Source organism: Echiichthys vipera, assembly GCF_963691815.1.
Source record: "Echiichthys vipera genome assembly, chromosome: 10".
Lineage (NCBI taxonomy): Eukaryota > Metazoa > Chordata > Actinopteri > Perciformes > Trachinidae > Echiichthys > Echiichthys vipera.
In genome coordinates, this window is record NC_139835.1 from 21,233,930 (window position 1) to 21,259,578 (window position 25,649).

Genomic DNA, 25,649 nt, shown 5'->3' on the forward strand with positions numbered 1-25,649 from the left:
CTTTCCATTGTCAGATCTTAAAGAAGAAAGGCTCGAGCTCCTTCCTCCAACGACTGGAGCATTGTGGGCCCATCACAATGGCTGTTCAGCTCAGGGTAAGACCCACTACCCTCCATTCGCCACACATTTGTAGTTTTTGATGAGTCAGGTCTAATTCAAGGTCGAAACCGCGATGGATGGTTGCAAGAAGCTCTGAATCTGCCGGCCATAGAGTGTGGAGTTTGATTGTCATCTGCATGAGATTTCTCCCACGCTAGTTTACTTCCATAGTGAAAAGGCGTGCAGGTCACATGATTGGTCTTCTAAATTGTAATAGGTCTAATTGTGTTTGTTGATCTGCATGTTAGCCCTGTAATGATCTAGGATCCAGTTGACAGTGTGCCCTCACTTGTGCCCAATGCATGTATTTTTGAGTTTAATGAATTCTCTCAATCCTGCAAAATGTTAAAGAAATCTAAACAAATTAAGCTAAAACTTGACAAGCATACTGTTGAAGTAGTGTTTGTCATTTTCATGACAAGCATCTACTGCAGCTAATATGTTGTATAACAGCCCAAGTTAATTTCCTTTCAAGTGTAATTTCCTTTCTTTATTTTACTTAACACCCGTCCCTTACATAGAGTACCTGCACGCATCTGGATCTGATTTCATATGAACGCAGGAATTTGTTAATGAAACAGTTTTTTCATGAATTAAGTCTTCATCTCAATAAATCGCTGCATGATACTGTGATTTCATAACTAAATAAAGCAACAAAAATATTCAGTGAGAGGAAAGTAGTTCAGTGCTTGCCGGTGATGCAAGGGGGCGGAAATGTGGCTCAGAGAAGCGGTACCTTTGGCGTGAATGAATCCAGTGTGTTTCACAATCAGAGTTGTGGGCTTGTGGTGAACGAGTCCCTCGGGGAATGGCAGGGAAGGAGAGAGTGGGCCGAAGAATGATGCTGTACCAAGCCAAGCATGAAGCCCTCCACATGAATGAATGAACAATGAACAACAACCACTGTATGCCCTGCGCCCGCTTTTGTGTGTGTGCATGTTTGAAGGGAGGACGGCAACGTAAGTACTGGTGGTGACGTTCAAACATGAAGGATGAGGTGTTGATCATTGTACCTAAGGGATGCAGAGCATAGATTGACGTCAGTTTGAAAAGTGGCAGAAACACAAATGTGTGTGTGTGTGTGTGTGTGTGTGTGTGTGTGTGTGTGTGTGTGTGTGTGTGTGTGTGTGTGTGTGTGTGTGTGTGTGTGTGTGTGTGTGTGTGTGTGTGTGTGTGTGTGTGTGTGTGTGTGTGTGTGTGTGTGTGTGTGTGTGTGTGTGTGTGTGTGTGTGACTTTCGATGCAGCATCTGTGAATTCAGGGCTGGAAGAAAAGCTCTCTCACACTCACACACCCTTTGAAAGAGCAAAGAGCTCTTTGTGTTTTTGCTTTCTCCAGAGGCAAAACACACCCCCAAAAATCAGACCACTTTGTCCAAAACATTATGTGATCTCACTCCAGTCACTACCTAGTTACCTAGTACTTACTGTGTGAGAAAGGCATATGCTGTTGATCAGAGCACAACGTATTGCTCATTCTGTAATGATTGTAAAATTAAAAGTGACGCCTAAAACTGTTTCTCTGTTCCTTTTCCCCTCTTTCAGAACTCGCTGTCAGAAGTGATCAGTAAGCTTCAGGCTTGCACTCCTCACTTTGTGGAGTGTGTGCGCCCCAACGCCAATGGACAGCCAGACAGTTTTGACAGCTTCCATGTGTCTACCCAGCTGCAGTACATCGGGGTGCTTGAGATGGTGCGCATGATCCGTTATGGATATCCTGTCCGCCTGTCCTTCCCAGGCTTCCTCAGCAGGTCAGTGCAAGAGCATGTTGCATAATTAAGGGTGCTGTAGCTGCCATAACTTGTCCTCTAATGTTTATTGTTTGGTCTCTGTATGCTGATTCATTCACTTCAGAGCCTCTTCTTCTTTTTCAGCTTCTTCTTTAACGGAAAGGTCTTAAAGATGATGGATTTCTCTGCTTCCTCTTACTGATCTCAGTTGTTCAGATACATTACACTCGCAGCAGGGCACCGTGATCTCTGTTGGTTTATAAATGACAGGGCGAGCAGGTCAAAGTAACCCGAAAGCTAGACAGTGTATGCCTTCTATACGTCTGAAAATGAACACAAGGGCATATACTGTACAGGATCACATGTTCACATGCAGACTGCCACATTAGCATTGACAAGTCACAGCAACCTTTACTGCAACCCAGGATAACACGACCTTGAATGGCTTTTTAGAGTATGATGGGAGTCTATTGCAGCTGATGAATGCTTCTATCACAGTTTCCATGTCAGCCCGACACATACACATTAACCAGTCAGTTGTGTGTAAGGTCTCTGTGCCCCCAACACTTAAATGTTCAACATTATTTCTCCTCGTTACCTCTTTGCTTAACTCTTCCACTGTGTTCCCGGCTTTCCTGCAAAGTGGTAGATTCTTGTTCACTACTTCAATTGCTTCTTGACTTAGCTGCTTTCAGTTTCTCTCTCTCTTTTTCTCTCTTTCTCTTTCTCCCTCCCCCATCCTCAGTCTGTCTCCCAGCCTCTCGCTCTTTTTGAGGATAAAGGGATTAACATGACCATTCCTGGCAGATAATAAGAGAGGACAAAGCTGGTCACATGACCCCCCCAAAAGTTTCCACTACCCTGCTGTAAACATCATCACCCCCTCCACCCACCCAGCCAACCCCTACACACATACACACACATCAGTATGAGAAAAGGAAAAAAAAACAAAGTACTGCAAAAAGCCAAGAATCATAAATACATTTACGATAAAATAAATTAGTCAAATATATCTGTTTTAAAATTAAAAGAGCTGTGTAGTGCGACAAAGAGGATGGAATATGCAAAAATACTGACTAGTGGAATGTTTGAAAAAGATAACCCATGAGGTGTGGTTGAAGTGTGCTGCCTTTATTGTCTGACACTTAATATTTTCTGGTATAACATGAAGGAATTGTAATAGATGATTGCAACTCATATATAATAGATTTTCATGAGGAAAAACCTGGACAGGGAAATGAATCTGGAGAACCATGTCAAATGGTGAAGTGAATCCAATATAGATAGTAGTGTTGTCTGTCCATAGGCTGCTGCCAGCTCCTTTGTGTTTTTGATGGATATACCTTGTAGAGCCAACGCTCTCATTGTTCAGGCTGTAATTGAAAGATTCCTGCAGACGGTTTTGTGAAATCTGTTTGTTAAGCCATACTTGTGTGTGGGTATGTGAGTGTCAGATAAATTTAGGCAGCCATGTGTTGAATGATAAGCTGTGTTAGCATTGGGTGTGAATAGAAGATAACAGAGCATTACAAGGACCAGCTGGTCACCAGAAAGCGGAAACTTAACTTTCTTCGGTTGGGTGTATTTCCAGCTAATAGGTCAGAGGTTGGAGTGATTTAGACTGTAATATCACTCTCAAGCGGCTTGTCAGAGATGTAAGGGTGGCATCTATGACTTTGTTGCACATTGGTGCATCATGCGTGGATAGAGCTCATCGTCAGTGGAAGGATAGAGAAGCAGGACAGTTCTGATATCCCTGGAACCCCTGGAGGGAACGTCTTCACATTTGTCACAAATGTCTACTTGGACTCAAGAATGAACTAATTATATTTTGGTGGTCAAGATCACTGTAACCTCTCAAAACACATTTTAACTTCACTGGGGCATCATAATGGTCTGCCAGAATACTTCAATAGACATTATTCATATGGGGATTATGCCAAGCTAGGTGCAGTTTTACCAAGACTTAAGAATGTTTAGAACCTAGGCGTTATTTATTTATTGTATATATGTATGTATGTATGTATGTATGCATATATATATACATATTGTACTATTGCACCATGGGTCAGAGAGAAATGTATTTCCGATTCCTCTGTCTGGAACATATTGCAGAATTGACAATAAAGCGGCCAACCATCGGTAGCATTGACGATGTTCTATTCTCAAAATAAACTAAAAGGAATTCTCCACTTTTCATGTCATGGGAATTGTCAAACTGGTCACCTGCCACTCTGAATCTATGAAAGCAGAATACAGATGTATCCCTTGGGAGATTTTAGTGGACAGCATCAAATGAGATACAGGTGAGGCAAACAATAAAACTTGATTTCACCGTCAGGTCTGATCTTTTGCTGGATGCTTAGTGCGGTAAGCTTGAAAGTCAGTAAAGTTAGTATCCCTCTCATAGCCAGCGAACTGTTTTGTGCTCCTGCATGGACAGCTGGGTAGCTTTAATCTCTATTAGGCTCCTTCACACCAAAGAGACACTGTGGAAAGACCAGTATTTGAAGGTAAAGTAGTGAATTTAACCAAAAAAAACTTCAACTCTACCAGATCTTCCAGCTGTTCCAGAGAAGCCAGATCATTTTATCTTCTCTGTGATCCCTAATGGTGAACATTGGAAAGGAAAGCAGCAATCCATCCACTCAGTGTACTCAGCAGATGTATTGTAGTAAAGAATGCAGATGCTTTGCCATCTCTTGTTCTATAATTGGATGATTTACTGTACTGTAAAATATTAGAAAGTCTGGCAGGCAGATGCTTGCTTTGCGTATAATGTGGTAACATTGGCTTGGCATGGTGTGTTGAGTAAGGAGATCACAAATCAAGATTTTCATCCTCTCATTGATACACTTGGATGGCTGAGCTTGCAGGGCCCTGAACGGCTTCATGAATTCTCATCATGTTAAAGTAACAATCTTATTTGGATTAGAAACTGTAGTTAAATTAATCAATTTCAAATTATAATCATAATTGATAAAGTAATCAAATGACTGTTACGCTTAACTCTGTAATACTACCCAGCACTGGTTTGTATACATTGCATATGGATGTTTTGTGTTCATACAAATGGACATTTTGAGCGGGCCTTTGTCTGACGTGTGTCCCTGTTCCTCTGTTTATACATTAAGGCCATGCTTAATTTGAGTGGCTGCCACTCACAAAGACACCAGTCAGCTCAGCCCAAGTGCCATTCATATCTCTTTCCCTCCTCCACTGGGTTCCACACAGACATGGCCAATGAATGAACACAGCCTCGGCCAAGGAGTGAGTTGCTGCAGAGTGGGGGTGGACGGCCCTGCTGTCTTCAGAGCGCTTTCTCACTCAATTTCTTATCCCTTTTCTGAACTGCCATTTTGTTTTTTTTTCTTTCATCATCCTGCCTTTTCTTTCTACCTGACAACACAACCCCCCACCTCCCCCTTTCAGTCTCTTCATTTCAGTCTTTATCTTAGGGGTTTTTTTTCTCCATGGCCATATCTTGTGTGCACACGCTGTCTCAATTTTCTCCTGTTTCTTATTTATTTATTTATTTTTTATTTTTAACTCTTTCAAAACAGGACCCAACCCTTGACTAAACAAATGGCAGGGCCATAAATCAATCATTAATCGTAAGGTTGCTATATTCTCGTGAACAATCACACACCAATGTTTACACACAAACACACACTTGCACACTGTAACCATGCAGGCCACTTTTCCACGTCATAGTGGTCGCCTGAAGCAGATTCATTATTGTGCTGGTAACCAGAGTGATTTATGAGTAAATCTATTTTACTGTTGATTTTATTTGTCTTTTATGATACACTGTGTTTTGAGGTAGAATTTATTTACTGCCAATGTGTAAGGTCAAATACTACCACTTGAACCTTGTTTCTTTCCTCACTTCTTCATTGTTACAAAATGGATGAGAAAGAGGCATCCGTATTCATAGAGCATATAAAAATGCTCACAAGCATATAGGACATGTTTTCTATAAGTCCTCTTTACCTTCCACTGGTGGATAAACACATTTGTAGGTTATTAAGTTACCTACAGAAGACTATCCATAATTTCAGACTGACCACTGGGATGAATATATATGACTTAAACAAAACCGGCTTTGAGGATGTTGCTGAACGTTTGTCGGATAGATAGGAGGAAGTGAGTTGTTTAGATTCCAGCTGCATTGCCTAAACCATCTTTGCAACACTCACAAACAGTGATCTGAAGGATGTTGGTCACAGGAAACCACATTAGCGTGCTGTAGACCTCCATTTAAACTCTTATCAAAGGCGTTATTTCACTTCTCTGACTCCATATGAAGCCCCCTTGGGTCTTGTAAAAACAGAGACCATCGATGGTTTTCATATCCTCATAGGGGAGGTCATGGGTTTACAGAGTTCCTTTGTGTTTTATGAGTCCAGGGGGACAGCGTGTGCTGTCTGCAAGACTGGTATTACCATACAGAGAGAGGGTTAAGGAGAGTTCAGACAGACCCCACTCCTGCAAATCAAACGCATCCCACATTCACGTGCACTTACTTACTCAATATTGACAACACAAGTGGTTTATGTTTCCAGCCATCTGCTTGTTAAATTTTTCTCATGTAGCGTCATCATTTGAGATCAACTGGTTCTGCCTCTCATTAATAACAATACAGGCTTAACACTAAAAGTCAAAAATGCACCAACCAACTGATGTGAAGTTTAGGGGTTTTGTTAATGGTCATATTCCCATTTCATTCAGATAATGTCATTCTTTTGCACTTATCTGTGCACACACAGTATACACTCTTACATAGCTTACATCTACCTTACATAGCTTACATCTACCTAAAATGGAGGGAGGTTGTGGGTATGTCTGTCCTTTTGTTTTCTCAAGAACTGTTCATCCTGTTGACTTTACACTTGGCGGGTGTATTCCCAAGGAACCAAGGAAGTGTAGTGTTGAGTGCAAGCTCTTGAGATCGACGGGCCATATTTATTAGCTATGTACATTTAAGGCAGAAGCCCAGAAGAAGTGCATTACAAACATACTGTAGTGTATTGAGAGGGGACTCCTAATAAATGTCAAGCCACTTAATGGCATGCTGGATACACCTCGCTCTTCTTTGCTTGCTGGAGTACATTCAGAACAAATACACTTAAACTAAAAATCTTTATTTTCTATGTCGCACAAATTTGTCGTTGTCATTGTTTAATGAGCACGCAATCAGTTCTGTCACTCAGAATTGATTGAATTAGTTGCCAAATCCTTAGCAACAAAGTAATGGCTAAGAAACCCACCGAACTGTGGAAGAGACTGCAAGAAGAATAGTGACTTCCTGTGGGCGCAGATGTGCTGAAATCATTCAAAGCAAGGGCCTCTATACTTCATATTCATTTTTGGATCATATAGCCCTAAGAAAACATTGTTGAAATCTTCTTACACGGTGGTTACTGTTCTCTAATTTTACTCACTGCTTTTTTCACAAAATAAAGTTTTTTGTTGAAGTGCCTTGGTTATTTAAAAACCATGCTAGTGCAGCAGTGGTATAGCCACAGCGAATAGTCTATCAAATTCTGAACAATGAAAAATAACAGTATTTCAGAATAATCATGTATTTATAATTTGTTCTCTAATATTTATCTGTGTATTTATCTACATATACTCTTTACAACATTTGTATACCATGGACCATATAAAACACGGATGTAGTCTATGTGAGTTCAACAATGGGTTTCTGAAGAGCCGTTGTGAAGCTCAGCTCTGGCCGTAACTATCTTGGTGGTGCCTGACCACGCCAGTTGCCAGCTAATCCAAAAATGGGCAAAGAGGTGGGGCAGAGTGCAAACGAGACGGGCTGAATGAAGCCTGGTTGCTAAGCTAGCCACCTGTAATGGCACCCACCTGTCACCCAAATCAGCCATGCCCCTTTATTATGCACAACTTCAAGACTTCAATAAATTAAATGGTTAAGTTGTATAAAAAAAGTCACATTCCATACAGTTGTCCTGAGAAAGGGAAGTTAACTATAGAGACCGAACGCGTTTTTTGTCCCAGGCTGTAAAGATGTTTATTTCTGCTGTAAAGTTGGGCAGTTTAAGATGGAGGTCTATGGGGAAGGACTCGCTTTGGAGCAAACCTCAACTGGCTATTGGTGTAGCACTGTGGTCAGTTACACCATGTTAACCATATTCATGGAGTTTTCAATTATGCTTACACTTAAGAACTGTGTGGCCGCTGAGTCTTCTTGGAACAGGTGGAAATGGGTAAAAGTAACTGCTTATGTTTTTTTTTTTATGTGGTCCGGGCATTCAGATTGGCAATTTCCTTAATTGGCCAGCTTCTGTCACCCTGACTCTTTCATTCATATCTACACATTCAGAATTCACGTCACATACAGAAACATCTACAGTTATGTACACATAAAGAGCTATACATTTTCTGTGATTTGATTCTGTGTCAACATTTCTCTTGATCACTTTCCCTTTCATCCCCCACTGTCCCAAGCACAAACAATCCACTGTTTCCATCCAGCTGACCATTCGTAGCAACGGTTGCCTAGGGCAACACCAATTGGAACAGATGCTGTTTGGTTGGTCTGCCGTATGACCCGACTGACCTTTGAATCTATTGTTTCTGGAGGGGGGTTACTTTGTTCCACCTATTATTTGAAGTTAAGCACTTCATCTCTAATGTTTTCTGTCTTTATTTGCTTGTCTTAGATATAAGGACCTCTGTGTCCCAACTTTGAGAGACAAGAAGAAATTGTCACCAGAAGAGAGATGTCGCTTAGTTTTGCAACAGTCCAAACTCCAGGGATGGCAGGTGTGTTTATGTGCGCATGCATGTTTCTTGCCTCTGTCTCCATCAATAACAAAAGATTTGCCAAATGACTTAATCCCTGACCCTCTATTTTAAAGATCCCATGGAATCTTTGACAACTCGTTCCAGCTGTCCTACCTCATCATCATTCCCCTCACACACACACAGCAGCCGCATGGACCCTTCCTCCCCCCTCTCTGTCCTGTCTGCCAGACTGCTGTTGTGTCTGAGTGTGTGACCCTACAGGTCACGTCAGCTCCCGCCTCACACACGCATGCACACTCCACCACAATGCCCTGCAGACACCTTTTCATACAGCTCCGCTTTACACACACTCACACACGCACCACTCCTACAAGTAGCGTGTGATGGAATGAATAGTGTCTGTGGAAGCATATCACTCCCACAGTTATGTGCACCTGGTATAGAGTGACCTCTGTCTCCCCACAAATGCCCTCTGAGTCCAGGAAGTGAATGCAGTGTCAACACGCAAACTCCATACCCTCCCCACACCCACCTATTATCATACATCATTGCTTCATCACTGCTTTCCCATCTCTCAACCATCAAGTTACACTCTTCTGAGATTTCCAACAGAAGACAGCCAGACTCCCAGAAGCTGATGATGGTGGCAGCGTTGTTTACAACAGTGTTATTGCATACATGTTTGATTACATGACTTGTGTTGTTTTGTGTGTGTGTGTAGATGGGCAGCAGCAAAGTGTTTCTGAGATACTGGCAGGCAGACCAGCTTAATGACCGCTGCTACCAGCTTCATAAAAAGATCATCACCTGTCAGAAAGGTAAGATCAAAAATAGAGAACCAACAACCCACGTTGTTCTTACGGGTTAATCCGTCTTTCTTCACCCGACTCCTCTGACATCTGTTTTCCTCTCCTCCTCTTCCTAATGTCTCAGTGGTGCGTGGCTGGCTGGCCAGACAGCGCGTTCATCGCAGGCTGTCATTACAGCAGAAAGAGGAGTGCAATGTGCAGCGTTTCCTGCAGGGGGCGGAAGACATGGGACTGCGAACCTATGACCAGCTGGTCATCCAAAACGCATCCGACATCGCAAGGGAGAGCGACCGCCTGCGCTGCCATGGCAACAGCCTTGTCAACACCCTTAGCAACAGCCCACCACTTGGTGAGAGGCCTGAGCCAGTAGGCAAGGAGGAGGATCAGCCTGTCAGGAGGTAAATCAGCACACATATGAGAAATCAAGCAATGTGGATGTGCAGTTATTTTTCCCCCCCCATTTGTAAATCTGATATAATTTTGTTTTTCTCGCCAAATATTCATTTGACTAAAAAAAAAGTTTGAATCATAGTCTTGCCATTACTATAGCACTGACTTCTTCACTTTAATGCAACCAATCAAGATTTTATTTTCTCTGAAATAGGGCCCTTATTGCTCATTACAGTATAAGTCATAATACTATGTGTGATGGCCTCACAGTGAGTGCATTTAGCCTGGAAAGTAAACAATCTGCAGTTACTGTCATTGACAGGATTTATGTCTGTATGAAGGAATTGTTTGCCTTTTATATGTGTGTGTGTTTGTGTGTATTTCTGCATGTCTGTGCCCATGTGTGATATGTTCCCTCTATTATGATCATTGTATTCCATTTTAAGTGTAATGACGGATAGTCAGATAATGAGCTGTGTTATCAGAGTTTATTAGTATTGTGCTGCACCTATGAAACACTATCCTTATACCTTACCTCATTCTAATATAAGATATCATGTCTGGAGAAAATGGAATAATCCTGGAGGGCTGAGTTAGAAAGGGTTAAAAAAATGGATAATAAGCATCTCTTTAGAGGGGAAACTAACAAACATCTAAATGCATACACGTAATATATTTTCTGTGGAATAATTAATTTATAATTTCGAGACCATCGTCTTATTCTCTGCATTTGTGTTGATTATGGCCATTGTTACATAATACTGACTTTCAGCTCAGCTTGAAAATTATTGCTAAGAAAAAAAGAAGTGGAAAAAGACTCACTATACCATTTAATTTATGACCACAGTTGAAGTCACCACATTGTAATAAGCACAACAGAAGTTTTGTTGAGATATTTTAATTATTTAATTGAGTTTTAACATTTGGGTTAAGCAATTCGTTCTGAAAGATGTAAAGAAACATACACAAATGATTTATTTGCCCTCTATGTGTCCTTGTGTATTTTACATCTGGTGCTGGGACTGTAGACAGGAGCACACAAAGGCTTCCAACAGGAGAAGGGGTGTCAGTAGGTGGACTCGGAGAGAAGCTGTGTTTGCCGTATCGTAGAGGGGATTTAATATTCACCCAAACTCACCTGATTTCTCTGGAGGTTTTTAACATGCCTTCCCCCATCGCCTACACTCGTGCTCGGCCACCCGTCTGCAATCCTGGAACCAACAGATGGCTCACAGATTAGCAATGGAAATATCAAAATAGATGTTATCAAATTACTGCAAGGAGATTTGATTTAAAGCATAATCTCTTTGGTCTTTATCCTGCAATTGGCCTCTTTAGCTTATATTTGTGGCATGACAGCTGAGCATACTGATCTAAATAATGTCATTAACTCAATGTGGCTCAGAAAACTATAGGATGGGGGGAAAAGTTGTGCCTGTATAGCTATTATATGCTTCTTAATTAATCAAGAACAAGTGAAGAAGATAATACTAATGGTCCAAAAATTGTTTCCTCTTTTACATTTAAATATTTATTCTGTTATTCTTCCCATTTATAGGGTCATGGAGAAAAGTGGGAAAATCTATGAGGGTCCTGTCAATGGGGGCAGTCGAGTTATTCGCCACTTTCGGTCCAGCTCAGTACCCATCCCTCTCGCCATGGAGAACATGGTCCATTCTTCTGCCAGTCCACCCATCAAACCAGCCCTTCAGCCGGTAGCTCACACAAACGAAGACGGGGCGGTTGGGGGAGGTCTTTCCTCTCCTCGGAAGCAACCTCCTCCCAAACCAAAGAGGGACCCCAACACTCGTCTGAGTGCATCTTATGAAGCAGTTAGTGCAGGGTTGACAATGGCAGCCAAAGAGAGTCCCACTCCAGAAGGGTATGGTTCACCAGCTGGGAGCCCTCCTAAATCCCAGCTTTCCCCCACAGACCCTGCAGGTAAATCACCTCTAGATGACACAACAGATGGTGTTATGTGCCTTAATTCTGTTGCCTCATGCCTTAACTTTCTCTGCATTTAATTGCTTCTTGTATATATTTCCTTAGCCTTGTCCAAGCCCCGTCCCCACAGTGATGACTACACAACAATGAGGAAAGTGCCACCCCCCAAACCTAAGCGCAGTCCCAACACTAAGCTGACAGGCTCGTATGAGGAGATCAATGCTGTAGCACCCCACATCCACCAGCTTCGTCCAGCTGATGTAAAGCTAGCCTTGCTGTCCCGTGCTGGGGGATTTGGAGGGTTTGGTGGTTTGATGAAAGCAGCCTCTGTAGATGCCCCACAAGGAGTAGGACTGAGCCTTTACCGGGACCAAGACGAAGAGGATGTGTACATAGAGATGCTGGGCTCCCAGCTGCGAGCTCGGAGCCTCCAGGAGCCCCCTGATAGTCCAGAGCTGGCTGACTCAGAGGCCGTCTATGAGGAGATGAAGTATTTCCCTCATGAAGATTGTGCAACTCCTGCCACTGTGGTTAGCAAGGCAGCCAAACTGGAGGCTCTAGGCTTGGGCCTGGTAGGATTAGGGGCATCTCCCCCTCAGAGCGGGGAGATCAAACGGATGTCAGCAGGGGTGACCACTGCCATGGACGTCACTCACTTACAAAGCACATCCAACAGCGGGGCTCCCAAAACACAGCATGGCAAAGATGGCAGCTGTGACATCCCTGCTCCCTTCCCCAACTTGCTTCCCCACCGTCCGCCTCTGCTGGTGTTCCCCCCCTCCCCAGTCACATGCTCCCCTGCTTCAGATGAGTCACCTCTCACCCCGCTCGAGGTAAAGAAGCTGCCTGTGTTTGAGACCAACCTAAACTATGCGACTGGTCCAGACAGTCCCCTGTCCCCACAATATGCCCGCCAAAGGGCTGACTCCTCCCCTAGCCTCACTGTCCTCATGCCAGACAAAAAGTCCACACCTCCACTCACCCCTCCACCTCCACCTCCTCCTCCCAGTGCCCTACCTCCTCCCTACAGACCTCCTTCACACTTCCCCTTCCCGCCTGAGGCCAACTTCCTGGCTCTGACCAGAGCAGCATCTGTCACAGGAAGCTCGGACTCCCCCAAAACCTCATCCTCTCAAAGAGTAAGTGGGGAAGCACTGGGGAAGCCACCTCCCTACTCTCCAGTTAAAATGTCTCGTCCTGAGCCTCGGAGAGCACACTCATGCTCCTCCTCTCCACTGCTGTTCAATCCAGCCAACGGCAGACCCTTGACCAGCCCGCTGGATGAGCTTAACACTCTGTTCAGCTCAGGACGCAGCCTGCTAAGGAAGTCCACCTCTGGCCGCAAGATGAGAGATGGAGGTCTGTTAGTAATGCTCACACACACTTGCACACTCACACGCAGTCCAACACATCTAAAACACAAGCAGAGAGAATATTACAGCACATACATGAGGATACAATAAACATTTCTTATACTGTCTTTAGTTTTTCCACCATTTATTGTTTTTAAATGCGTCTATATTCATGGGTGAATGGTCCATTTTACTGTTGGGATAACGTTGGCCAGACTATGCCGTGTGTGTGTCTGTATGTGTGTGTGTATGTGTGTGTGTGTGTGTGTGTGTGTGTGTGTTTATGTGTTCTATCTACTGTGTTGAGTTCATGATCAAAGTCTCAGCCAGCTCTGTGCCACATGATTTATTGAGTACTGGGAGATTACCTCCTGTAGAGCAGGAGTAGTGTAGGGTTGTAGGTAAGTAATAACCACCTTTTTGTGTGGGGGTATGAGTCTGTGGATATACACACATGCTCTGTGTTTGAGTAGGAGGGAGGAGAAATGGACCAGCACATAATAGCCTTTCTCATCAATCCCCCTTTTCTACATTTTCAAACTCCTTGCATTGATTCAGGTGTTGTAGCCAGCCACCCTCGTTGGCCCACTTGAGGCAACCCATTTGTTACGGTCTCCAGTGCAGTGCCCTTTGGCTGCTGCAGCTGCCTTCTAATATGTTACCTAATGAGCAAGCTGGTGTAGCCCACTTAGCATCCTACTACACTTTAAGTATGATCTAGCTGTGTTTATGCGTGTTATAGCTCAGTGCACTACATGCAGAGCACATACATTCTCTGTGACACTGATGCAAAGGTCGACCTTTGCAAAAAGAGGCCAAACGTATTTGTCATACTGAGTCAGTGAAAAGGGAGGGTCCTAGTGTCAGAGGTTTCAAATCCACAGAGAGATTACTTTGTGGTGCCTTTATGAAAATGAGCTTCCCATTGATGCTGCAGCTTGAGGAAGCACAGGCATATGAGAAAAGGTAGAACCTGTGTTGTCCCACTGTGTTTTTATCTCTGTTTCTTGTGTATTAGTTGTGGCTGGGTTAATAATTCATGAGCAGTAGATTGTTGAGGATGGGTATAAAATATTTAACAGCTCATTCATGTTCTACTGAAGGCACTGTGACTGCCCAGCAGCAGGAAACAATTACAATCAAGTGAACGTATTAGCTGGTGTCAATAATCAGTCATTTTGCTAGAGGCTCATATTATTGTGCAGCAACATGATTTATGTGAGACACAGTTGTATCATACTTCTATTAACAGAAGTTCAAGGAGCATTGAGGCTGAACTCCTTATAAGAGACGGCATGACAGCAAGTGCATAGGCTGACGCATTTGCCTCACGTAACACCCCGTGCTTGACTCTTCGTCAGCACCTGAACCTGAGTAGGAAATGCGCCGGCGTCATGGAAATGGTGTGTGTGACAGGGGAACCTGGCACTGGGGTTTACATCCTTGCCGTTATTTTGAGTGGGCAAAGCAAGGCGGCCTGCTTAGATCAGAGCACAGAGGGATGCCGATGGGCTTAACAGGATTGCCTACTTCCGTTCCCTCTCGGCTGTTAAATGACTGACTGTGATACCTGACGCTGTGGGAGTGGCCAGGGGTTACAGTTGCTATCCCAGACATCTCTGTGAAGAGCAGCTGCCTCTCCCTCCTCCTCCTTCCCCTTCCTCATCCTAAAGTAATGAGAAAACCACAGGAATGGTAAGGGAAGAGGGCAGGCGGTCTTGGCAGGCTTGGGGAAATCACTGTCTCCTCATGGCCAGCAACAAACGAATGTCCGAAATTTGGATAAAAGTCCAACTGTCCCTCATCATAGTCCTCATTGTACAAATTCAAATAATCACAGTGACTCTTCACAAGCATGCAACCATCACATGGACTCCCTCCCTGAACCAGGCCTTTTGTCCCTCAGAAACACATACCTGCCCCATGGGACCTACAGTATAGTAGAGTTTGCTTAGTTTATATTTAGGCATCTTGTGACCATGGGGGGAGCAGGAGGCACACATTCTCAGTGTGGGACAGCAGCTGACAAATTCCAATTCACACTCCTATGCACGTATGTAGCAACAGTCACTTAGTCATTCAGTGGGTGAGCATGTGAGCCCAGAGGAGCAGCAGCAAGGACACAGGCAGGTCATGTGGAGTCACCTTCCGACCAGACAGGGTGGTTGAAAGGTTTGATGGGATAGGAAGGATGGAACTAAGTGGAGAGAAGATACTGGAAGTTAACACACGATTAGCTGAATAAAAAATACATAGTAAGAATAATATAATTAGCAAAATTTGATTATTTTGCAATTTTAGCAGTTAAAACAACACACTCCCTGCACTGTTTTGGACCAAAATACTATTCATGATTTAATCTAAATATATTCTGTTTCTAATTTCCACTGTGTATTACATGCACTGACATGTAGTGTACTTTTCTTTTGGCTTCTTCTTCTTCCTAGGATTCAATTCTAATATCAATCTGCCAGGGAGGGAAGAATGCGGCTCTGCCCCAACCTCGCCATCTCTGCAGCTACAGGACAAGAACGCCAACAACCACGCACATCCTCACTCCCAAAGCCCCGCCCCCGTAGAGAACGGCAACCAGATCTCCAACGGTAACAGCCTAAGTATTTTAAATTTGCATTATTTTACATTATACTACAGCAAAAACGACTGTTAAATCAGGAACCATATAGGTCATGTGATTCTAAATAAAGAATAGGCTACTGCTGAAATTAATGTTTTGAAATATCCATTACATTTCATTTAGCTGACGCTTTTATCCTACAACTAGACTAACCACTTACCCGTGGAGTAATCCAGAGTAATCTGGAAGTCATCTGTTACTCTCTTACAATGTCACAACTAAGTCTGGGCGATATGGCCAAAATCTTCTATCCTGATATAGGTCATTTCATATCTCTTATATATTCATATTTTTGGTTATTCAATAAATAGTCTATATGAAGCAACTACAAGGTAAAGCCTATTTTGGAAAAGCTACTCATATTTGTTTTATGAATTTTCTCAATTTACCAAAAACTTTAGCGCAAAATGAACATTTGGGATTTAAGTGAAATTATTAGAAAAATAAAAAATGTATATATATATATATTGTTATTATTTTATTAAAATATAGAAAATATCTATATTTCCAGCTAAACACTGCCTGTTTACATGCATGACCGCAAGTAATTCAATCTTCAAATGATATTACCTCAAAATATTTCACATCAAATTTTCAGAAAAATGAATGTGCTTGTTTTTATCAATTTAGACAGTGTTACTGTATATAACAATATCTCAATATATGATTTCCTCATGATATGATTCCATTGAAAGATGATAACTTATCATATTGTCACAACTGTTATGACCCGACTCTAAGGCAACAACAAACAGGAGACACAATGTGATGAAGGTTTATTAAAAGATATTAGAGAGGTTATTAAAGAGATAGCAGAAAGACAGGCAGAGATAGCAAGCTGCACTGTAGACAGGGCTTTAAAAACTGGGGACACCGGACAAGTTGGCACTAAAGATCCCCTGCCGCACGACAGCAGCAAACAGGCAAAGAAGGGAGAGAGGGGCAGGGGCCGTTGCACAAAAAAAGATGATGATGAAATTAAAGCACTGCACAGGTACTGAAGTAGGGTAGGAGGGAAATTACATTATGAAGTGACCTGAGAAATAAGGAAAGAAGACCACAGATATCATAAAAGAGGGATCACAGTACTCCTGAAACACTCAGAGAAATTGACAACCAGGGTCTTTTCTTACCATTTCTTTCTGTGTGAGGAAAGCTTTTTCAACCCCTGCTTGTGTTTGAAGAGTGAGGTGTCCTTCAGTCTGCACCTGCCTGTGTGTGGGAGGACTTGCAGGCAGATGTTTGTGCTGTGTAATGTGCTTTTGATATTGTGTGTTCACTCAGGGTCGCTGGAGGATGAGAGTCACAGCAAGTCAAACTCCTCCAGTTCCACCTCTCTGCACAGACACATGGACAGCCATCATACTCAGGTAAAGCACGCAAAGATAGGCACTTAACAGCACAAATGCACGCTAACACATAGTCACAACACAGCTATATCAGGTCTGTATTTGTTGTGGGTTTATTGACATTTTGAGTGGACAGGAAAGTGGCCTCCTTTGAACAACATGTATCACTCATGACATACGAGCTTTCTCTCGCTCTGTAGACAGGTGTATGGTTACAGGATCAAATGTCTTGAGCACTTGCACGAAGGCTCACACACACACAGCCTCTGATATATGCAATTGATAAAACTCTGACCAAGTGAAAACCATCTTGAATGAATTAACTTTTTGAAAAGTGAAACCCACCACAAACTGCTGAATGCACGTACTTTAGAAAGCCTTAATAATTTAAAGATTTAAACACATAGGGGCTTGCCAGCTCGATAATGACCATCACAACATACAGTACAATACCTCCTCAGGGACAGCCAGATTATCCTGTGCCTTCACCTCAAGCAAAAATAGACATTCAATCCGATTTGTCTTTCTCCCTTTAGATTTGCAGACTTCCCTTTGTCTTAGTAATCAACCATTAGGCTGAAAAAGATCCACCCACACTTTTTTTTATCTTTTCTTGTCTAGCGGCTTAGTCATACAGCCACCATGAAAACTTCTATTCTGGGTTTATAGCTTCTTATAACTTCCCCTTTAGATAATGTCATCCCATTGGAGTCGAATTGCTGCAACCTGAAAAGTATTCACTGGGAGAGAAAAGAGAAGAAAAGGATCTGGTTACAAATAATACACTCACTACTCCTGAGCAGCTAATGTACACAGGATCCGGCTGCTTCACTATCCGGCTCATGAGCGGCTCTGGGAGACGATCCCTCACCATTCTGTGTGTGTGTGTGTGTGTGTGTGTGTGTGTGTCTGCAGCTCATAAGCATTTATTACAAATCTGCTGAGCTGCAGATAAAGATCATTATTTTATAATCACATCGTAAGACAAAATAAACAAAAACACATTAATGAAAGCAACTCTGCTGTGAAATACAGCTGTATTGACATTTAAAATGCGTACTCATTGGAGGCAACAAAAGGTTGTCATATTCATGTGCATCTGTTACACATTTTCAGAATAAGCTGTCAATGTGTTTTAATGCTTGAGAAACATGAAAAATATGGGCAGAACAACTGTACCTGTATTATATACAGGTATTAGAAATGTGGCTGCTGAGGCCTGCCGGAAAGTGACACAGCCGGAATCTGTTTATACACACACAGAGATACACACACACACACACACACACACACACACACACACACACACACACACACACACACACACACACACACACACACACACACACACACACACACACACACTTACTTTCTTTCTCTTTGCTGTAACTAAGATCATGTCCACAGGCTGAGTAGTGAAGCCACACACTCTAACAGGAAATTGGATTCATGTAAGACACCGGCTGTCACAACAATAATTGATCTACAGCTTTTACTGCACAGTTGTTCCACCACTGCATTAGTTTAATTTTGAAGTCAAAATAATGCAAGTTACATACAGAAGGAGGTGAACACTTTTCATTTGCTTACATATATCTGAGTAAAACAAATGTTTATCTTCCTTCAGTTTGCTGTCTTCCTCTTGGCTGTATGTCTCTTCTGAGTATGTACAATCGAAAGAAACAACAAACCAGAGTCAAATTCCCTGTGTGTCTATTCATACTTGGCCAGTAAAGCTGATTCTGATAATGGCATCCACATATAATATTCTGTGTAACTGCATCAATTTCCGGGATGCTGCAGAGTCATCCCGGTCTAGACTCAAAAGGAAGTTTCACCACATGGAAACTGATTTGGATTTATCACAGACTGCATCAGTGAATGATTGAGTGTCAGTATCAGTGGTGCATAAAGAACAAGAATGAAGAAAGCACATAGTGTTCCTCTCTTACTGTAACTAAGGACACACCATTCATAAGATACTGCCACTAGAGATGTGGTACACTGTGTACCCACCTCACGATCCTCAGGTTGATTAAACTCACCTGTTTAAGACCGCCCTCTTACACCCTTCAAAAAGTCTGAAGCACATTCTTTCTGCTGTTAGTTTCCCAAGGTTTTTCTCAGAATATGTGAACTATTGGGCTGTATGAAAAAGACAATTTTTCTCTGGTTCTCTCTCTCCCTTTGATTCTAATGAGCTTGGCTGTTATACTCTCACTCCCTCCTTTATCTTCCAGAGGGGTCATCTCAACTTTTCTCCGTTCGGTGCGGGGGCCGCCCTCTAAAACAGCGAGGGAGGGCAGGGGGTTTCACTGGAAGCTCTGTTCACATGTAGGGATGTGGTGAGTGTATGTCATTCCTTGCCGCTCTTCACCCTTAATAGCAGTGTTTTTCATAGACCTAGTGTGGGATTGTAACAGTATTGACACTTACTTTGAAACAAAGAAAAGCCCCAGAAGTTTTGTCTGAGTTTAAAGTAATACTCCAACCTAAGTCAATTTTTGGAGTATCAATGGCTTACCCTCCTGTTGATTGGCTAGTTTGCTCCTTCATGGAGAACAGAGGCTGTGGTCATCATGAATTACCAATGCATCATAATACATTCCAATCATAATTACCAGTATTTAAGGCAAATTATAACAATGTTTTGATCCAAATATACAATTCTTCTGGAAAATGTCGGCTCTCTGAGGAAAAATCTTGAAAACCACTGCTTTTACAGGGCATGATTTAGCTTTAGCTTTACCTCCTCCCCATATATATATATATATATATAAATACATACATACATAAAATCCATCTCATTTAAGGCTATGAGCATTGTTTGCTTCAGTGGAATTATTTTAAAATCTGCTTTCTATCTATGTAACGATGCAGTGGATTCTTGTGAGAGAGGATTGGGTGCGCATTATCAGTCAGCGTTTCCATATAACTGAATAATTATTTGAGATATTATTGTTATTATTATATTTTATATTAAATGTTGGTGATATTAAAATTATACCAGATATATGAGGTATATATGTGTGGATATTTCATTTGGTAATTTTAGCTGTTCTACTTTGACGCTGATATTCAATTCAATTCAAGAAACTTTATTTGTCCCTGAGGGACAATTCAAGGGCACATAGAGTAGTTGTACCGCACAAAACAGAAACAAAACAACAGCAGCGAAAACAAACAGTGCAAAACAAGGCAAACAACTGTACAGACTAAAACAAAAATGATTCCAGCATCAGTGCAAAATATATACAATAATATATGATATCTGAAATATAAGATGTTTTTCCATTAGAGGCAGCAACATGACAGACAGCTTCTACAGTTTTCTAGGTTACACATGCTGTGGAAAAGAATCAAGAAATAAGAGTTTTGAAAATGTTCTGGCAAGATTTTCTACATTAGAGTTGAAATTGTGTTTGTTCAAAATTACCATTAAAATGTAGTTTATTAGATATTGCTGACAATTTCAATATTGTGCATTCCTAAAGACGTGAGGTGACCAGTGTTGATCAGTGTTAATTAAATGCATCATGTAGTGACCATAGGCATCCTTGTTTCCTTTGGCTCTGTCCTTGGATTTGCATATGATAATGCCCATGCAAATGAGCATGCATACCAACAGTGATGCACATGCATTTTACTGCTAACGGACACTCAAACTTGGATTAAGTCTGTTCAAAAAATGAGAGATGCCGTTTTCATCGTCCTTTATTCATCTGCTGGGATTTTAAGTTGCTCAATCCATCATCAGTACCCCCTTATTTTACCCTTCTAAAAAAGGTTCCAGATTCTCTGTTGTCACTGGTCTTACATCTAACTAAGAGCTTTATAACCTCAAAAGTAACTCCAGATCTCCATCCTCATATGTCTGATATTATCTCTGTGCAAGAACTGGTCTGTCAGAGCCTGGCCAGGGCCATTGAAAAGTGGAAAGGGAGACACTTTTGTCTTGGTTCCTTACTTCACTTATCTGATGTGTTGTCTGGAACAGGTTCATTACCATGAGTTCATTCAAGAGATGGGAACAGCTCGGTGACCCAGAATGCCTTTCAGTTAGCTGCATTCCTGTCCGTGTTTATGTAGGATTAGCAGATCTAATGGGATAAATGAAAAGGAAAGGATGAAGGAAGAAGAAGGGGACATATAATTCTGTTAAGAATGAATGGACTGGCTTGTTTTGGAACCTGTAGTTAGTAGTCAGCAGCACTAGACTAATCATATAAAGAATAGGCGGACTGTCTGTTTTGCCAACTAAATGATTGGATGGTTCATAGATTAATATGCTTTGTTATTCCCTTCAGACAAAATTCAGGCAGGTGGGAGAAGGACTTTGCCACACATTTGCTATTCAGAATAACAACACTTTTAAAGGATGAGAAGAACACACAGGAACAGAGAGTCTCTGCATGAATCTGCCATGTTTGCCAGGGTTAAAGCAAGTGTTGGGAAAAAAAGTAGAGCTAGTTTCTCTGAGATCCCCAGGTCACTTAACCCATCCAGTGACGTTTCAAGGAAAGACCTCACACGGTCTTCAATGACCATCTCTCCCTCTAATCCGTCCCTCTATTTTGCCACCCATTGCTTTCTCTCCTTCCAACAAACAGTCCGGGTAAGATTGTACAAGAAATACAAGCTATTTAGTGACCTCTCTGTTTTCACTCCTTTGATAAAGATCTAGAACAAGTATTGATTTTTTCCCCTTGTCTTAGTGTTGTAATGATCGAAGCTATAGCACCTCCTTGGCACCAATATATTGTTAATTATTTATATTCTGTGCAGAGGTTGTATATCTGATATACAAACAAAATTAAATGAGGATCAATCAGAAAACATACATGTATAGGAGTTGGCAGTAGATGTTTGTTTCTGAGAAAAAGCTCTGATTATTGTCATGACAGCCAGTCTGTGAGTAATAGTTTGGAGTGAACACTAGTCATTAGCATCAACAACTCATTAACATGTTGGTTGGATATCGGCTCCCTCCCCCATGGCCTTGTGAGCAAGGGTGTGGTTAAAATTTCAGATTTATAAATTGTATGCGTCTGTGGCTCTTGGTTTTAATGAATGGAAATCTATAATGTTACAGTGTAATTAATCCCCATTTTAAGGCAACACTCTGGGGAAGCCTCTGTCCACCCCCTTATGCACAAAGTAAGGTCCATCGAGATGTTTCTCTGAATTTGGAGTGAAAGTACTTGACCGGCCTGACAAAGGCTCTTGTGGCTAAAGGAGAGCAAATCCCTGCAGCCATGTTCAAAGAAGTTGTTAAAGAAACATATTAAGGCCTGTGGTTTGGGATTGAGATGTTCAAGTGAGATGTTTAACTGTCCACATACTTACCATAAGAGAGAGTTTTAGAAATGAGGTACATTTCTAAATGCAGCAATACTGTCTAACCTAGACACTCTTAAGATGAGTTTAAAAATGATTTATATTTTATGGCACCAAGGCCACAGTGTGTCCATGTACAGTCATGCTATGCCGAAGGACACAGTGTTCCTACTTGTCTACTGTTCCAGTAGCTGGTGTTCTTGGATGGCGCCAGTGCAGAGAATAGCCTGGCAGGGAGGTGTAAATTATGGATTAGGTCGCTGAGTATTATGCTTGTGCAGGCAATCAATGTGTACGTGTGTTTGAGTGCATGTGCACATGAACACTCACAGGTGTGCTGTTCCGGAGATATGTGTATGTGATCTTGGCTCTGTGTGTTTGTCCAAGTATTTACTGTGTGCAACGTGCATTTATTGTTTATGTGTGTGTGTGTGTGTGTGTGTGTGTGTGTGTGTGTGCGCGCGTGTGTGTGAGTGTGTGTGTGTGTGTGTGTGTGTGTGTGGCAATGTCTGCGTGGAATGCATCACTAAATGTACTGTATGCTTGGCAATATGGAGAGAAAATGTTGCATTTTATGTACTGTTCACTTGAGGAGAGGGAAAAACTTTTCCAGTAGACAAATTATGAAGGCAACTGTGATTACAGCATTAAATCAAGTTTTAATCAGTTGGTAATGTGTAAGGATAGGGCTAGCAATAGATTCTTCTTATTGTCAATAAATCCCATGAAAAGACTAAAATCAATCAACAATGAATCGATAAAATTAAGTGTTATACAATACAGCACACGATGTGGCCCATTGTTGTCCAACAATGGTTGAAAAACCTACAAATGAACCACACCATTACACTGGGTGACATGTTACTACATTATGAGCAACATTGGCAGACTAGTTTATTTTGACAGGCTACATCCAGTCATGACAGCTGTCTCTAGCTGCAAAAACGATCCACGCAAACATTTTATTTCCATTTCAGAAATCCTCTCCGTCCATATTACCACACCTGAAAACGCATGTAACGTCATGTAACCATTCACGTACACTGGGTGTGCACTTCAGTGCAAACAGGAAGCAGATTTTCTAACATTATTCTGCTTTTGGAATTCATGGATGTATGAATTTAAGATACAGAAATTATTTCAGGGAAGAGAAGCAATGGCGAAAAAGTAAGACCAGGAATGTGTTTGGACTGGAACTGAGGTGGAACTGAATGTTACACATGAGTGTAAGGCGGTAACGGTGGTGAAAAACTCATATTGGGAGGTGTTGTATTAAACAGCGACATATTAAAGTGGTACTGGGAACATTATCCATTGCAGGAGAGAGCCAAAGGAAAGGAGTACCCACACTGACGCGTGTCTTCATCATCTTCCCCATAAGTCTCGATTTCTGCCCGTGCAGACTTAAATGCTACCCCGGAGTTTTAAATTAAAATGTATTAGTGTGGATTTAGTCTCAATCTCAGAAAGACATCCTCTTGCAGTAAATACTCGGTGGTGCAACAAATCTATTCTAATCTAATCTATTTATCAATCCACGGCTGAAAATTGTCCCTGACAAATGTAATAGTTTCTCCTGTTTGGGTAACTTTTATTAAAAACTACTGTGTCCATGTCTTTTAAATGATTTAGCCTTTTTTTTTTTAAATAAAAAAAGAAACAATATATTTTGAGCCATTTTTCATGGGATGTGTTGACTGTAAAAAACATTTACAGTATAGTAATTCCTTAAGAGCTCGACTCTGACCACGAGGGAACAGTTTTTTGCACTTTAACAGCCCATCAACTGTCACCATTACAACCTCCCACTCCTATCAGTTGTTGATTGATCATTAGGGTCCTTTTGCTGGTATTACTCAGTGAGGCAGATTGGAATTCCTGTCTGATTGATTTACGTACCTCGGTATTGACTGACTAACGTGCATTACCCAGAATGATGCGCATCTGTGTACCTTTGTGTATTTAAGTGTCTGTGACATATAAGGTGCTCGCTGCACATGGGGTCCCTACTGTAATCCGCTAGACCTTCTTTGGGTTGATGTCTGGAGGGTCCAGACACAGAATATGGAAATCACTGTTTAAGCTGTCAGTCAGATTCATCTATGTGTTGTTTATTAAAATGATTCATGAGAAAAACTGTCCTACTTTAAGTAAAGAAGAACCCCAGCCCAGTGATCACTGCCTCTTTCAAGATAATGAATCAGACAAAACAGTCCTATTTTCTTGTTCTGTGGGTGGTAAACTCTAATGGAGAAGTGATGATATTTTAAATCTCTTGCATCTGTTTAGGATGCCTTCCCAGTGACAATGAGATAAAAGGTTTTCCTTTATAAAACCACTGTTTGTCATTTACACTCCACGCTTCCTACCACCTCCAATCACAGCCTTTTCATTTCGGCTTTCTGTCATCCACATGTCGGTCCATTAAGAAGAAAGTCATGTGTGATCTGAATGTAAACACACATGTTCTTTACTCTCTTCCTCAATCTCCACTCCAGGTGTTCCAGCGGTTACGTCTGTCCAACGGGGATGAGAGTGCCACCCTTGGGGCGCTTCTGCGATGGAGGCGAGCGCAGTGTGAGGGGCAGGGTGACTGGAAGCATCGTCCATCTAAGTCCTCATCCCTGCCCCCCACGCTGCTCTGGACCAATAGGAAGGCCTCTCCATGACAGGGGTTGTGTAATGCAGTCACATGTATTGGGCTGTGAAGTTCCTCCCTGCTATTTTCTTTTTTTTTTTTTTTTTTTTTTAAATGGACCAAGTAACCTCAATGCCCAGGGGCTAGGTTAAAGCCCCAAGTCCCAACACATGAGCCTCGTCCCTGAGCTGAAGGTCCTGCCTTTGACCTCGACTGTGGAGAATTCCCAGACCTATATGATATAGGCCCAGCACTCTGTAACACTTACAAGTGTTACGTATGAAAAAAAGGTGGAATGCAGACACAATTGATGTCCATGGGGAGCTCTTCTTTTGTGATCAAAGATTGTATTAACAGACAGAACATCAGATCATTATTTATTTTCCGTGTCTCTGATAGAAAATGTATGCCGTCCATCATTGACAGGCTGAAATAAAGAGCAGTCGAGCAGTTTTTTCATAGTAGTCAGATAAAATGGCCCTTTTAGTCTACCTGTATATTAGTATACATGTTGTTCTGCCGAACACAAAGGAGCTCCATCCCAAAACATGGTGCTGATTTTACTTGACGTGCTGTCCTGTGATGTTACCA

General features: G+C 41.9%; 1 protein-coding gene across 1 annotated transcript in view; it reads left to right on the forward strand.

Annotated features, from left to right (window-relative positions):
• The window catches only part of myo16 (myosin XVI), a gene marked incomplete at both ends in the record, with an annotated part of 80,440 nt that extends 55,351 nt beyond the window's left edge, over positions 1 to 25,089 (forward strand). Inside the window, 10 exons of the mRNA XM_083921329.1 lie at positions 15 to 95; positions 1,643 to 1,848; positions 8,520 to 8,622; positions 9,326 to 9,422; positions 9,538 to 9,811; positions 11,362 to 11,744; positions 11,853 to 13,106; positions 15,547 to 15,702; positions 17,019 to 17,104; positions 24,919 to 25,089. Coding sequence (XP_083777455.1) covers positions 15 to 95; positions 1,643 to 1,848; positions 8,520 to 8,622; positions 9,326 to 9,422; positions 9,538 to 9,811; positions 11,362 to 11,744; positions 11,853 to 13,106; positions 15,547 to 15,702; positions 17,019 to 17,104; positions 24,919 to 25,089 — 2,811 coding nt within the window. The remainder of the gene's footprint in view (positions 1 to 14; positions 96 to 1,642; positions 1,849 to 8,519; positions 8,623 to 9,325; positions 9,423 to 9,537; positions 9,812 to 11,361; positions 11,745 to 11,852; positions 13,107 to 15,546; positions 15,703 to 17,018; positions 17,105 to 24,918) is intronic.
• Positions 25,090 to 25,649: the final 560 nt, after the last annotated feature.